Source organism: Neolamprologus brichardi, chromosome 1, assembly GCF_056152115.1.
Source record: "Neolamprologus brichardi isolate AB-2024 chromosome 1, ASM5615211v1, whole genome shotgun sequence".
NCBI lineage: Eukaryota > Metazoa > Chordata > Actinopteri > Cichliformes > Cichlidae > Neolamprologus > Neolamprologus brichardi.
In genome coordinates this window covers 43508689-43524626 of record NC_142104.1, presented here as the reverse complement: position 1 = coordinate 43524626, position 15938 = coordinate 43508689, and the positions used below count along the sequence as shown (strand labels likewise).

At 40.0% G+C, this 15938-nt stretch overlaps 1 protein-coding gene across 2 annotated transcripts in view; it reads right to left on the bottom strand.

Annotated features, from left to right (window-relative positions):
- The window catches only part of tmc3 (transmembrane channel like 3), a 51069-nt gene that overhangs the window by 1035 nt on the left and 34096 nt on the right, over positions 1-15938 (bottom strand). For both annotated transcript variants that reach the window (XM_087842846.1, XM_087842857.1), the window contains exons 15-21: positions 12329-12396; positions 11930-12058; positions 8535-8645; positions 7373-7498; positions 7167-7245; positions 5115-5157; positions 2596-2869 (exon numbers count right to left, since the gene is read on the bottom strand). In XM_087842846.1, coding sequence (XP_087698972.1) covers positions 2596-2869; positions 5115-5157; positions 7167-7245; positions 7373-7498; positions 8535-8645; positions 11930-12058; positions 12329-12396 — 830 coding nt within the window. The remainder of the gene's footprint in view (positions 1-2595; positions 2870-5114; positions 5158-7166; positions 7246-7372; positions 7499-8534; positions 8646-11929; positions 12059-12328; positions 12397-15938) is intronic.

The window sequence follows — 15938 nt, the reverse complement described above, 5'->3', positions numbered from 1 at the left end:
CTTTTGTGTTACAGCAGATTACATTTTGTTGTTTTCCATGGATTACAAATGTCAGTGCTCTCCACAGAACACTAGTGTTGTCGAACAGGGGAAAATGATACCGTCTTTACATATCTCTGCCCCCTGATAAAATGCTGACTAAGGATTATTTAGCTACAAATTAGGGCTGAATGTTTAATCCTTGTTATATTAAAATCAAGAGGCACTTGATTGACAGCTGTTTGTTGGAACCCACGGACCGATCAGTTTGGCAGCATTGTGTTGAATCTGCGTAGTATAACTCGGTTCCCTTTGCCACAATACAAACTTTGTCTCTACCATGTTTGACAGATAATTTAGCATGTTTTGGATCACGAGCTGTTCCTTTTCTCTGCCACACATTTCTCTTCTCGTCATTTTGGTACTAGTTAATCTTGTTCATCTGTCAAACATATTTTTTTCAGAAATATGTACACTCTGTTAGATGTTTTCTGGAGAAGTCTAATCTGGCCCTCTTGTTCTTGTGTAACCAGTGGCTTGCACCTTGTTGTAAACTAGAGGTGGGAATCACCATACATCCCACGATACGATATTATTGCAATTTTTTAAAATATTTTGCGATATTCAGATTCTGTACATAAAGGTAAACTTTATCAATATTCATTTTCTCTAATATCAAAGTCTCACACTCAGTCTTTCTCTCATTTTAGTTTTATTGTTGACAAACTGAACGGTTTGTATTACAGTCTAGTCCAACTTAACTGAATCAACCATCTGGTACAATTATAGCTATTCTGAACTATGCAGTTTATGAAAACTATGCAGCCCCTTCAGCAACTGAAGAATTTGAAAGTAAATTAAAACAAAATATAATTTTACATTAAATAAAAAAGTTTTAAACTTAATTAAAATAAAACATGTCTTAAATTAAAATAAGTAAACTGTCATGTTTATTGCTGCCAAAAACAAGTTAAACACATTTGGACAGTGAAGTAATGTCTTGCTCAGAAAAAGGATCAACATGCTCTGAAGTCAGAGCACAAAAACCTTTTTGTAACAAAGTATCGATTTCTGCTGTCCCTGTATCGATACATTATTAGCAAACAAAATATCACCATACTACATAGTATCGATTCCCCCCCTATTGTAAACCCTCTTTAATTTCGGTGTCTCTTGCCTTGAGAGTGTTCTTGACTTAGCTAGATGTTATGCTTTTGTTTTTCTAAACCATGGAAATCATTTTGTCATTGTTCACTTTCATTGTCTTGTGGCCTTTCAAGTTTCTTGGTGTTGTGAGTGCCTTCATTCTTATTTGAATGTACCAAAGTGTTGATTTGACCACCCCTAAATTTTTGGAGTTCTTTCTAATATTTGTATTTTGTTTTATCGGCCCAGTGATAGCTTCCTGTCTTTGGCCCTCATATTTAAAATACAGTTAAAAGCTTTGAAATAATTTGAAATTCACTACTATGGTGTACAGAGGCAAAACTATAAAAAAAATTGTGTCAATGTCTAAATACTTTGGGGCCTGATATATACATATTATTAATAGTATCTCTATTGTTCTGCCTTTTATAACTTAAATTGGATATTATAGTTGTAAGCTGCCCTAGAGCTCCCTCTAGTGGCTGCTTTGTAATATGGGTTCGGTTACTTTGGGAAGGGAAAAAATGAGAACGTGAAGAAGAAATAAAAGATGGCGGAAAGTGATACCGTAATGTTATCGTTCTAAGCTAATACGGACCTTAAAATGTTGTTGCCTTGGACAAGATATGTCTGTAAGTATGAGTGTCGATAAAATAATTATTATCTTTTGTTTTGTGTAAAAATGGTTCGATAATTTGTACATTTGAAAGTTTTATCTTGTTAGCTTGCAGTAAGAGTGTAACAAGCTAGTTTACAATGTTAGTTAGCTAATACAGTATTTTGTACTTTCAGTTTTACGATGGTCAAAGAGAAGGCAATGGTCAGAGGCCATTCTTCAATAAATCAGCGCAAAAAGGAAAATAAGTCTGGTTATTGGAGCATCGTTATCTCGCTGTCTAGCTGGTGAAACTAAGAGACTCAGGGCGAGGACAGCATATACATGTTAATAAGCTGATTTTAGGGGATGTCGAAGAGGCAGAGACACATACTAGCAGGATGCCATAGTCACGACTTAATGTTTTATGTCTTTGCATGAAAAATTATAGACCTATTTTTTTAGATTATAGTGAAATCTATACAGATTACAGATTTACATAATGGGCAGCATGAGAGAAGTTTACTTCTGAAATGTCATAGGTTAGAAATAACAGTTAATCTTTTAAATATGTATAAAAAGAAGCTATTTGAATTGCTTGATCATTTTTAATTTACGTTTTTTTCGCTACCAATATTTTAAAGTGGACATTAAAAAGAAACTTTCTCAATAGGCTGTATATGTTTCACCAGGTTTGACCAAGTCTGAGTTCTTCCATTGGCAAACTAGACTGAGGCATCGCTCCTGGGTATAATTTCACAGCGAATATATGATACAGGAAATTTATAATACAGTTTCACTATATTCAGCCTTTAAGAGGTCCCCTAAAGTTGTGTAAACCTGACTGGTTAAAGCAATATGTCAGTGTGTGAGACCTGTTAGGAATGTGCTCCAGCCAATGTTTGGGCAGTACGGTTACTGCTGGACTTCTGATAGATCCGGCCACACCTCCTCTGTTCAGGTCTCCTCTAGATACTGATTTCGTGATGGTGCGGATGCAATTCCCTCGATGAACAGGGGATTCAAAGTTTGTGGTGCTGCTATTCTGACAGGGAGATGGGGTGTGGTTAGAGGACTCTTGGCTGGCGATGTTGCTTTCCTCGTGATCTGACTTTTTGTCTGCAGCAGCCTCTGGAATCTGTAGTCTCGCTGTAGAAGAGCGATACAGTGGTGTGAAACAGTGTCTGCCCCTTCCTGATTTCCCCTTTTTTTGTATGTTTGTCACACTAAAATGTTTCAAATCATCACACAAATTTAAAAATTAGACAAAGATAACACAAGTAAACACAAAATGCAGTTTCTAAATGAAGGTGTTTATTATTAAGGGTAAAAAAAATCCATACCTGTATTAACCCATTATTAAGTTAAGCCCTTAACCTAATAATGGGTTGGGCCAGCAGTCAGCTGGGCCTTTATTGCTGCCTCAGGACTTGTAATACTTGCTGTGATAAATGGAACCATGATTTCTGCTGTCTACCAAAACATCCTGAAGGACAATGTCCAACCATCTGATTGTGACCTCAACCTGAACTGCACTCCTGCAGCAGGAAAAGGATCCAAAACAGGTTTTGTAAAGTCCAGCAGCAAGTCCACCTCTGAATGGCGTAGAACAGCGGTGTCCAACTCCAGACCTCAAGGGCCGGTGTCCTGCAGGTTTTAGATGTGTCCTTGATCCAACGCAGCTGATTTGAATGACTAAATTACCTCCTCAAAATGTCTTCGGCTGTGTCCCAATTCAGAGTCTGCAGCCTTAAAGGCCGCATTTTAAGGCCAATTACGTCACAGCGACGCGACGAAGGCTGTCCCAATTCAAAGGCTGCTCAAAATGCGGCCCTCAAATGCGTCCTTCATTTCCCTGAATTTTAAGGACGTGGCGGTGTAGACTTTGTGGCCCAACATATCCCAGAATGCATAGCGCGGCGGTGGGTGTGGATAATTTTGCCGGAAAAAGAGGGGCGGCCGAAGAGTAAACTTTCAAAAGTAATTACTGAATATTATGTTACTTATTTACGTGCAAATGTTTAATAACGAAGAACATTAAAACATTCCTGTTGGCCACATGTCGGCAAAGTCATGTGACATTAGTGACGTTTGTACTAACTTGGTTTTAAAGCCTTTACTTTAAAATATACGCCGTTCAATAGCTGAGCTTAATCTTACAGAGAATGTGATGATTTTATGGATATTTAAAGTCAGCACTGAGACAAATTTAGTAATGCCAACATATTAAAAGAACAATATTTGTCTCTCATATATATAACACAGTTATATATACAGTGTCAAAGAAACCAGTCTTTGAGTGAAGATTTAAGGTGACAGGAAATATAAATAAATGCAGCTTGAATCTTTACTGAAGCTCAGTATTTGAAACAGAGTCATTCACTGCTGTAATAACTAATAATGATTGAAATTATAACTTTAATATTGGCCATATTATTACCAAATACCTCATTACCAAAGTGAGTCTCATGAACAACATTAGCCAATTGTTATTTACGAGCTAATCTTAAATGACTGTTCAGTACAGAAGTGAAGCCCAACAATCATGTTTTACAGTCTCGTGGTCTCAGCCTCAGATACTCAACTAATCAAAGCTCATATAGAAACAGATGAACAAATGAACAAAAGATGTTCTCCTTCATTTCTGTCAAACAAAGCTGTATGAAACGTTTCCAGCTGTTAGTATCATGGTTGCTAGGCAACCTGGGCAGTGCGACGGAGGCTAGACCATCCCATTTCACAAGCCTCGCACTTCCGGCCTCAGCGGTCTTTGAGTACGCGGCCCTTGTGGACCGTTAAGGCTGCAGACCCTGAATTGGGATACAGCCTTTAAGTTCTCCAGAGGTAATGAACTAATCCTTAGAATCAGGTGTGTTGACCCAGGGTGAGATCTAAACCTGCAGGACACGGGTCCCTGAGGTCTGGAGTTGGACACCCCTGGCTTAGAAAAAATCAAAATGAAGACTTTGGACAGGCCTAGATAAAGTCCTGACCTGAACATGACTGAGATGCTGTGGCACGACCTTAAAAAGACGGTTCATGCTCGAAAACTCTCCAAAGTGTCTGAATTACAACGATTATGCAAAGATGAGGGGGCCAAACTTCCTCCACAGTGCTGTAAAAGACTCATTGTCAGTTATGGCAAACATGTGATTGCAGTTGTGTTGCTGCTGAGGGTGGCCCAACTCGTTATGAGGTTTAGGGGGTAATCACTTTTTCACACATTGGATTTTTTTTCCCTTTAAAAATAAACACCTTTAGAAACTGTATTTTGTGTTTACTTGTGTTTTATTTTTAATATTTTTATTTGTTTTATGATCTGAAACATTTAAGGGTGACAAACATACAAAAAAAGGTCATCAGTAAGGGGGCAAACATAGAAGACGAGAGATACCTGCAGCCAACTGGAAGACTTTCTTCTTGTCTTCAGTGCGCTCCTGAGAAGGTTTGAAAAAAACACTGACTTCAGACGCACACCATTACACCATCATTATGTAATGGCCAGTTTAAGGCTCCACTATATATACGCAGTGACATGACAAAGTATTTGCTCCCTCCCTTCTTTTGCATATGTGTGAGACTTAAATGTTTTAGGTCAAACAAATTGTAATACTGACAACCTGAGTAAATACAAAACACAAATGCGTACAGACAGTATTTATGTTTACAAAATTAAAAATGATAAACATTTCCACTTCCCCTGTGTGTGGTCTTCATCCTTCTGGCTAAGGCCCTCTAACAGACCTGGGAGGTTGACGGTCCTTGACAATATCTTTGTTCCTTCCCAACTGAGGGTACTGCTCCTTGTGGCTGTTTATCTTGTAGTCAAATATCTCACCAATGATATGTTTACTGCCTGAATTGACACCAAAAAAGCCTGAATGCTCCACACATCAGAATCAAAAAGACTTTATTTATCCCCAAGGGGCAATTAAGAAGATACTTAATTATGGATACTAGGGTGCTTGGCACTTTAAAAGGCTAACAGTGTACTTAACGGGACTTTGGAAGACAAAGTCAAAGACAATCACAGAGGTCACCATTAAGTGTGGGCATACCAAGGTGATGCCCACTTCTAGGCCTCAACCCTCTAAAACAGTTTATCAGTAAGATTGGATAGGAATATATATTTAGGTCTGGAGTGACCATTAGCCATCTCCTGTACAAAGAAATTATGATGTACACCAGGAGATCCACTTCAGCATCTACTGTGAGGACATCGTGATTTTATTCGAACTGGATAAGTTTGGTTGAAAACAGAGGAAAGGTGATGCAGACTATTAAGCCAGAAAGGAGAATAGCAGATATGCAGGATAGCTACAAGCGCCTGGGTATCCCACAGGCCAGTGGGAACCATGATAAAGATGCAAAAAGGTCAGGCACAGCCAAATACCTCCAGAAGGTAAGATAGGTGCTGAGAAGGCAGCTAAACAGTAAGAATAGGATCCATGCCATCAGTAGAGATTCCCTACCAGTTATCTGAGTAAAAAGCTAGCTAAAAGAGGAGACGGATGCCGCTAATGTGAAGATACAAACATTCCTCATAATGTCCATCCAATCCACATGAAGTCCAGGACCTTGAGGCTCTATGAGCAGTAAAAAGAGGGAGTGAGGATTAGTGACTATCAAAGTCACCATCCAGGATATAGCATAGAACATAGCAAATAGATCAGGCCCATCAAGACAGACAGTGATGCAGAACAGGACCAGGAACCATTATAGATGACCAAGCCTGTGCATGGGATGTACCTTGTGTGGCGCGATCGTGGCTCAAGAGTTGGGAGTTCGCCTTGTAATCAGAAGGTTGCCGGTTCGAGCCCCGGTTTGGACAATCTTGGTCGTTGTGTCCTTGGGCAAGACACTTCACCTACCGCCTACTGGTGCTGGCCAGAGGGGCCGATGGCGCGATATGGCAGCCTCGCTTCTGTCAGTCTGCCCCAGGGCAGCTGTGGCTACAACTGTAGCTGCCTCCACCAGTGTGTGAATGGGTGGATGACTGGGTGTGTAAAGCGCTTTGGGGTCCCTAGGGGGGGACTAGTAAAGCGCTATACAAATACAGGTGGAGGTGGAGGAAGTGGCTGACATGAACAAATCCCACAGTTGCTGGAAAAAGCTGGCTTAAAGGACAGCACAGAGGGATGATGGTGGTAGATCCACAGGAAGAATCTACTACAGACAACAGGACCCAAGTTAGGGTCTGCAAAAGGTACTTGAGAGACAATCCAGCAGATCCCACAACATCAGATGTCTATGTCCAGAAGGACCCAGTCCCAGGAAAGATACTATATGTTTAAAATGCTATCTGGAAAATCATTTGCTCTGTTAAATAGCACTTGGGAAATTTTTGACAAAAACTTAATAAAAGCTAATAAGTTTGTCCTCATCTGTAAATGCCTTTCTCTCTTATTTTTATGCAAAAAAAATTGCTGAAAGTGATTCAACTTACAGTCTGGAGCTGCATCCTTAGCTGGTTGTTGGTGAATTTGAGGGATCTGGCGATAGACTGCAGATAGTATATCAGCATGCTGAAACACAGTTGAACAATTCACAAGTCATGTACACATACATATTGTGAGTGTATGTGTATATGTGTGAGTGAGAGAGCGCATGTATACGTGACAGATATATGCAATGTGTCGTGTGAAGCCTCACAACAGCAGCAGCAGTGCTGGCAGTACGACGACAGGACTGGTGATATAACTTATTACTTTACTGAACCACACCGGGAAGTCAGTGGCCACCGTCTCAGAGATGATGTCGTAAATCTTCTCTTGACCACTGAAACACAAATTTAAGCATTTTTCTTTGTCTGAACACTGAAACACAACCACACAAGAAGAGGAAAAACAAAAGAGCTGTTCATGCACCACATTTCAAAAACCAGTAGTTAGGGTATATAGTTTATCACTGCTAACTTCCACATCAATGAAAGCAAAAATAATGCTGAATAAAATATGTACAGCTGCATGACAACATATATTGCCATCCAGTTGACAACTTCAGGGAAGGCTTTGCTTATTTCAGCAAGACAGTCCAGAACATTCTGCATCCATTTCAATAATAAGCAAACTGCAGCAACTCGTTCCAACAAGGAGACGCAACACAGAAGGAAATGAGATGTTTCCTACTGTTTTAATGTGTATCTGGCAACGGAGTTTAATCAACATTTCATATGAATTGAATGATATTTTTCAATTTCAGTTATTTAATATGTTCTTTCTGAAGTATTTAAATATAGTCTTTAAATGGTATGAAAATTACTACATTTTGATTTTATTTAAATACCCTACCAGCTTTTTTGGAAACAGGATTTGACTTTGTAAACTATGCAAAGAAAGATCTTTTCCAAACTATGATGCTACGCTCATAAATTAAAATATGTTCCGTTTCAAAACACATATAAATACGTATTGTGCAGGCTGAGGATGGAAGACACCAAAACTGGGAATTCTCCAAAATATGCATATATCCCTCATTAGTCTTACATTCTCAGCACAGTAAATAAAAAAGGTAATCTGTTCATTAAAAACAAGAAACTTGCTTCCCTGAGCAGTATTTCCTTTAGGTAAATAGTATTGTATTTTGCCTGCATTATCACTTTGACCTTTAGGTCAATTTATTGACCTTTGGGAGAGGTCAGAGGTGAAACGTGACACGATATTCAAAATCTTTATACTGTGCGTTCTACTGTATATGTTGACACCAAAATTCCAAGAGTCAGTTTCCATAAAGTCTTTTGTCAGTTTCTCACCAATGAATTGTTAAGTTGACCTTGAAGGTCTCGATGGATGTAAGATAAATTTTAATTCCTTACCTGAAAGGTCCGCAGTGTTGTGATGGTCTGTATCTCACTATAGCAAAGATGGTGGGCAGCATACACAAAAACAGCATGAAAAGCAGCATAGCCAGGTAGAAGTTGTTTGACCTAAAAAAGCAACGTGAGAACATGGATGTGTTGATAGGTTTCATTCTTACATTACTGTCTTTCCTTCATGCTCCTGAGCAGTTCAGTAGAAAATTACAATTCATGCAGAAGTATCCCAGAGTATATCTGCAGAATATGCTCTAAACAGTTTGTCATCTTCAAAAGGTAAACATTTTTTTCTTTGTTTTTTCTGTGTATCTGACCACAAATCTGTAACATCAAAGTAACTAGATTAAGTGTTACACTGCTCAATAAATAAATAAACTAAGGAAGATTTTTCATCAAAGTGTAGCATCAAGTCACTTGAACTTCTGGGATCTTAATCTGATCAGCTAGGTAGCAGTGGGTGTTATTACAGGAGAGCTGACAGGGCTGTAAAAGGTCCCGACCCATCAGCAGAGCTAGAATCTGTTCCTTTGTGCAACGAGTAACAGGATAAGCACTGTTCCCTTTTTTAACCAATAAAGATCATAGAAAAACAATATTCTGACAAATCTTGAACGAGTGGTGAATCATGAGTGGCTGCTAAGTCCAAATAATACTCAGGCAGTGTTTACTCATGACAAGATCCTTTCTTAAAACACACCAAATAGTTTGTGGTGCTTAAATCTAACTAGCAAGTGAGACTGTCTAAATTTTCTCATGTCTTGACTTTGACTGGCCTCTCTAAAGTCTTCTTTTTTATAGTCATTCAGACGTGGACTTGCTGGTGTATTTCGGATCATTGTCCAACTGCAGAGCTGAAGTGTGCTTCAGCTGGCGGTCAAAAAGAGACGGCCAGATATTCTCCTGCAGGAAGTTTTGGTAGACAGCAGAATTCATGTCTCCATTCACCACAGCGAGGTCATGTATGTTTGGATTTGTTCCCCCTTAATAATGAACACCTTCAATCAGAAGCTGCATTTTGTGTTTACTTGTGTTATCTTTGTCTAATATTTAAATTTGTTTGATGATCTGAAAAATTTAAATGTGACAGATACAAAATATAGGAAATCAAGAAGTGGACAAAAACTTTTTCACACCACTGTATTTTCATTTGCACAGTGAACTGTCGATGCTATCAATATGCACATGTATCTTTTGTAGGGATGGGTACCGGTATCCGGTGGCACCGGATACGGATACCGGTGCTTTTTTTTCCTGAGCTGTGATACACTTTAGATTCTAGCCAATCATTTTACGTTTCCGAGGATAGTAGGCGGGTCCAGGTACGTACGTTCTTTTAGAGCAGAGCTACAGATTAAAAATGCCCAAGGCGAAGCGGTCAAAGTCTGGCTGTACTTCACAGCAAAAGATGCAAACTCAGCAGCTGCAACAAGTGCTTTAAGCTGATACTGTGATACTGTCAAAGGAGGTAACACCTCAAATCTGATGAAACACCTGGCGACGCATAGCGTTTTTTTTAAAGCCGAGAAATGCGCCGTATTTGATAGCTTGCTGCGAGACCTCACACCGAGCACATCTACTGCAGGTGTGGTGCCTGTTATCGACCCGGAGTTAGCAACATCCCCCAAAAACCCGAAGAGGAGAGTCCTGGCCCCTAGCCCTGCCAGTGTAGCAGAAATGATGAGGATGATGATGCAGCAGCAGCCGTTCTTCTCTGCGTGAGTAGCTTAATGTTGTTCGTGTGTAATTTACGTTGAGTAGGCTAACCACGTTATTACATTAATGCATGTAAGGTGAACTAGCAAACATCATCATAGCTACATGCAGCTGTCTTCTTGTTTGATGGCAGATACTCCCTTCACCCTGGACAAAAAGGCTAAAATGACCAAAGAAAAAGTGGAAAACAGTTAAACATGAGAGGTTTTTGGAAAAAGTTTGTGTTTTTTCCATTGATTAAGCTGCTTCCAGCCAAGAGTGATACCATATATGCCCCATAGCTGCAGAAAAGGCTAACATTGTGTGGTGGGGCGTGGTCTGCGAGGTCGAGGATCGAGCGGCCCCGGAGCGTCAGATGCGCCCGGTAGTGAGCCCCTCCCGGGGCCGGCGGGGTCGTGCCGGCTTGCTAGGTAGCCGGCCTCCGGACCAGTTTCGCCGCTGCTGCTGGAGGCGTGGCCGACCCCCGGACAAGCCTCGCCACCATTTGAGGTGTGGGCGGCCTCCGCAAGGGACTTTGCTCTGTTCCCAGGTTGGGAACCGGTGGGGTGGGGGAGTAGGTTCGGCCGGATGACGATGGGGGTGTGTGGTGGGGCGTGGTCTGCGGTGGCGTGCAGGGAGGGCGGACGCACCTGCACAGCATCCGCAATCACGCCCGCCAGGTTAAAACATGGGGACTCAGGTGTGTGTCGTGATATGGTGTGTGGTGTGATGCAAATATTAAATAAAATGGCTCAGAACACTGATCCCTGGACCCGCCGTGCCTTATTCATGCCACAATTGTTATCTTTTTACAAAAAAACAGCTGAACATGAGAGGTTTTTGGACCAATTTTGTGTTCTCCATTCTTTAAGCACCGGTTTGAGCACCGTTTAAGCACCGGCACCGTTTCAAAAGTACCGGTTTGGCACCGGTATCAGATAAAACCTAAACGATACCCATCCCTAGTCTTGTGTGGTTTTCCACCACATCTGGGAGTGGCTGATAAGAACTGAAAGAGGCAATCACAGCTTTTTTTTAAAAAAAAAACAACATAAATCAGAGTGGCCTGACTGAGTATATGTGTGTATACATAAGTTGGTGCACAGGCTGATAAGTGAACAGGCTTAAGAAAAATATTCCCTTTGCTGACAATATACAAGCCTTTGGTGGCAATTTTAAATCTTTGTCAAACTGCAAAGAGCCAAGGATGTAATATAAGAGACAGACTTTCTTGGTGTTTTGATGGTGGTTATGAAAAGTGCTGGGCTGCACCTCTCACTGACCTTGATTTCTCCATAGTGTTTGCACCATTTATGCCTTTTTGCAGCATTTTTAATGGATTTTGTTTTAACAAATTGTGCTGTAAGGAAAAGACAGTCCAAAAGGTTTGTGCTTCCGTTTTGGTGAGTGAAAATTTAATATGTAATTAGTCCATTATTCAGCAGCATCACAGCATTAAACCTGTGCAGATACAGCTAGTTAACCAAGCTTGCTAAGATTACCTGAATTTACCTTTACTTTCATCCAAATGTGGGAAATTCTGTATTCAAAATGCCAACATGGTAGAAAAAACACTAAAATTTAGGCCAAATAAAAAGTCATCAAATGATTTTTTTAACTATACTGGAGATTTGGGTATGTTTTATCTGTGCGTGTGTGTGTGTGTGCGTGTGTGTGTGTGTGCGTGCGTGTGTGTATCAAACCTGGATGCTCGAAAGACCTGCTGATGGGGAACATTACAGGTAAGTACAGCCCAGCTCCTCAGATACATCAGACCAATCAGCTTCAGCACATTAAAGGCAGGAAGACAGGGAGAAAAAAATGCCCCCATCCTGAACACACACACACACAGGCAATAAGGTCACACTTCATATAAAAGATATTACATTCAGTGGCTCATGATTTCACTTCATTACATTTATTGCTGCAAGGAGACGTTTCTGAAATTAGATGAGAAAATACAATCAAGAGGTGTAGTGGAAAGATTACAGAGAGCTACAGTCCGTTAAACAGGGTAATGGAGACCTGTCAGCACTGGTCAGGCCATTAGCTCTGAAATAGGTCCTGTGGTTCTGGAATTGTAAAATGTTTTTCAGACTTACCAGATCATTCCTTGGTTATAAATTAGATGCAAGACATTCTCGGCTATTTTGAATTCTCCATATTCAGGCTGAAAAAAGACAAAACAAAAGTAATCACTGCAACAATCCTGTGTCAGACGAGAGTCTCTCTGGGTTCTTATTTTCTTTTCATGACATCCCAAATGTTTTCAGTTACTGCAAAGGTCTGGTTTGCAGGGATGCCCGGTCATTCCCAGGTCTCCTGTGCTATGAAGACATACTCTTGTAAAAGATACAGCATTAGCATTGTCTTAGGTTAAAATTTGCAAGGTCTTCCCTGAAAACGACATCTGGATCAAATCATATATTGCTCTAAAATATGCATATAGACCTTTGAGCTTTCATGGTGGTTTTGTAAGCACCAACACAGTATGACAAATCCAGCTTTTGAACCTGAACCAGCTTCCCATCCCTACTGGGTAGTGACCAAAGGAATAATACTTCAGATATAAGCGGCCGAAATGAGCTTTCTCTGAAGATTGAATGGCCTCTCTCTTTGAGATAGGGTGAAGAAGTCGGCCATTTGGGAAGGGCTCAGAGTAGAACCACTGCTCCTCCACATTGAAAGGAGCCGGTTCATGTGGTTCAGGTATCTGACCAGGATGCTTCCTGGGTGAAGTGTTCCAGGCATGTCCCACTGAGAGGAGGCCCCAGGACACCCTGGAGAGATCATATCTCTCACTCAGTCTGGGAATGCCTTGCTGTTCCTCCATACATGCTAGAGGAGGTGACTGGGGACAGGGAATTCTCGGCTTCTCCATGGAAGCTTAAGAAAACGTGGGATAGATTTAATGATAGTTTTTCCTCTCAAACCACTTTTATTTTGAACATTTTTACCATATTTTATCATAGCAATCATATTCAGCATTTCAATTAGATTTCCCCCAATAACAAAAATATTTGTGTTATCAGCAAAAATGTGTATTTTTAATATATCACATACCCTTCAAATGTCATTTATTTAAATAGTGAATAGTTTTGGGACAGAACTCTGGGTAATGCAAGAAGCAACATCCAAACATGAGGAGTATTACTCTCCCATCTCACAAATTGTTTCCTGCTGGTCAAATAATTTTTCACCCAATGTAGTACAACCCCTCTGATTAAATATCGTTCCAGTTTATTAATTAATATTTCATAATAACTTGCATCAAATATTTTAAGATTTAGGAATACTCCAGCTGCATGTCGTTTCTACTCTGTAGCATTTATACCCTCCCAAAAACCCATCTCCATAGAGACTGTGTCAGCTCCCAAAAAGACAAAAAACAAACTAAAAACCAGCAACAAACAACTTAAACATAAACAATCACAAAGAAAGAACAATACAGTATCCACATCTGAACCAAAGAGTAAAACAGTGAAATGTGGATTATTAAATATCCGGTTGTTAAGTGATGACGTGACGAATCCTACTTCCGGGCCTAAAGTAGTCTGCGTTTAATATGGCTTTTGTGTTGTTAACATGTTTAATGTTTTGTATTTTCTTCTATTTAATCTCAAAAAGCTCCTAAAACAGTCAGTGATCACTGTTGACCTCCCTCGGCTTTTATTACCGCTAATCATTTATTTAAGCTCAGTTTTTAAAACCTTAGGATGTAACTACAGCCCAGCCCATGCAGCAGTATACGAATGACTAACCTCGTATTGTGGATGGATTATCTCAGTTGTTCTCCTGGCTGAAGTTTGGTCCTTTTACAGCATCCTGCCATGCGATTACATTTGTTCCTGACCACCGAGAACACTCACGCTAACTTTTATCGAGTGGGAAAAAAGTTAGCTTGTTTATATTATGCTAACATAGCTGTGTAGCTAGCGGTCACGTAGCACATCATTATATACCAGCTAGCCAAACTTCAGTAACCCTACAAACGTCACTGCTGTTTAGTTTTCTGTCTTCATTTATGTTGGAAGTGATAACAGATCTGTATGTTTTAATTTGTTTCCAAAACCCCGCAGTCAGGACATGCTATATTGTATTTAGATAGAAGCTAGCGAGCTAACTTCCTGCTAACTTCTAACTCCGTTAAATGTCATAAATTCCGTTTTCATGGATGCCTGGATGTTAAACTCAACTGTTACACCTGGTAGAGCAGAACGCTGATCCTTTTATTAAAGATGAAAGACTTTAGACAGTTTTTCAACTCTCAGTAATGCCATAGTGATCGTTTGATATATGGATCTGCAGCGGAGTTTAGGCCCAGACACGGCTAGTGACGTCAGACTTAACCACCGGATTAGGTCTCTCTCCTCCAAGTCTCTGTTAGTACATGACTTAATAATTGATCAACAAATTGATTTACTCTGCCTCACAGAAACCTGGTTGCAGCAGGATGATTATGTTAGTTTAAATGAATCAACACCCCTGAGTCATTCTAATTACCAGAAACCTCGAAGCACAGGCCGAGGGGGCGGTGTGGCAGCAATTTTTCACACCAGCCTATTATTCAACCAAAGACCCAGACAGACTTTTAATTCATTTGAAAGCCTGATGCTTAGCCTCGTCCTACCCAGCTGTAAAACTCAGAAACCAGTCTTACTTGTTATCATCTATCGTCCACCTGGGCCTTACACAGAGTTTCTGTCTGATTTCTCAGACTTTATATCTAATTTAGTTCTGAGCTCAGATAAAATAATTATTGTGGGTGATTTTAACATCCATGTAGATGCTAAAAATGACAGCCTCAGCATGGCATTTAATCTGGTATTAGACTCAATTGGCTTCTCTCAAAATGTAAAAGAACCCACCCACCACTTTAATCACACTCTAGATCTTGTTTTAACATATGGCATAGAAACTGAACATTTAACAGTGTTTCCTGAAAACCCTCTCCTGTCTGATCATTTCCTGATAAAATTTACATTTACAATAATTGATTACACAGCAGTGGAGAGTAGACTTTATCGCAGTAGACGTCTTTCTGAAAGCGCTGTAACTAAGTTTAAGAATATAATCCACCCACTGTTATCATCGTCAATGCCCTGTACCAACACAGAGCAGAGCAGCTATCTGAATGCTGCTCCAACAGAGGTCGATTATCTTGTTAATAATTTTACCTCCTCACTACGTACGACTCTTGATACTGTAGCTCCTGTGAAAACTTAGGCCTCAAATCAGAGGTACCTGACTCCGTGGTATAATTCTCAAACACGTACTCTAAAGCAGATAATCTGGTAAGGAAATGGCGTGTCACATATTTAGAGGATCATCATTTAGCCTGGAGAAATAGTTTGTTGCTTTATAAGAAAGCCCTCCGCAAAGCCAGAACATCTTACTATTCGTCACTGATTGAAGAAAATAAGAACAACCCCAGGTTCTTCAGCACTATAGCCAGGCTGACAAACAGTCAGAGCTCTTATGAGCCAACCATCCCTTTAACGTTAACTAGTAATGACTTCATGAACTTCTTCACAAATAAAATTTTTATCATTAGAGAAAAAATTACCAAGAATCATCCCACAGATGTAATATTATCTACAGCTACTCTTAGTACCATTGATGTTAAGTTAGACTCTTTTTCTCCAATTGATCTTTCTGAGTTAACTTCAATAATTACTTCCTCCAAACCATCAATGTGTCTTTTAGACCCCA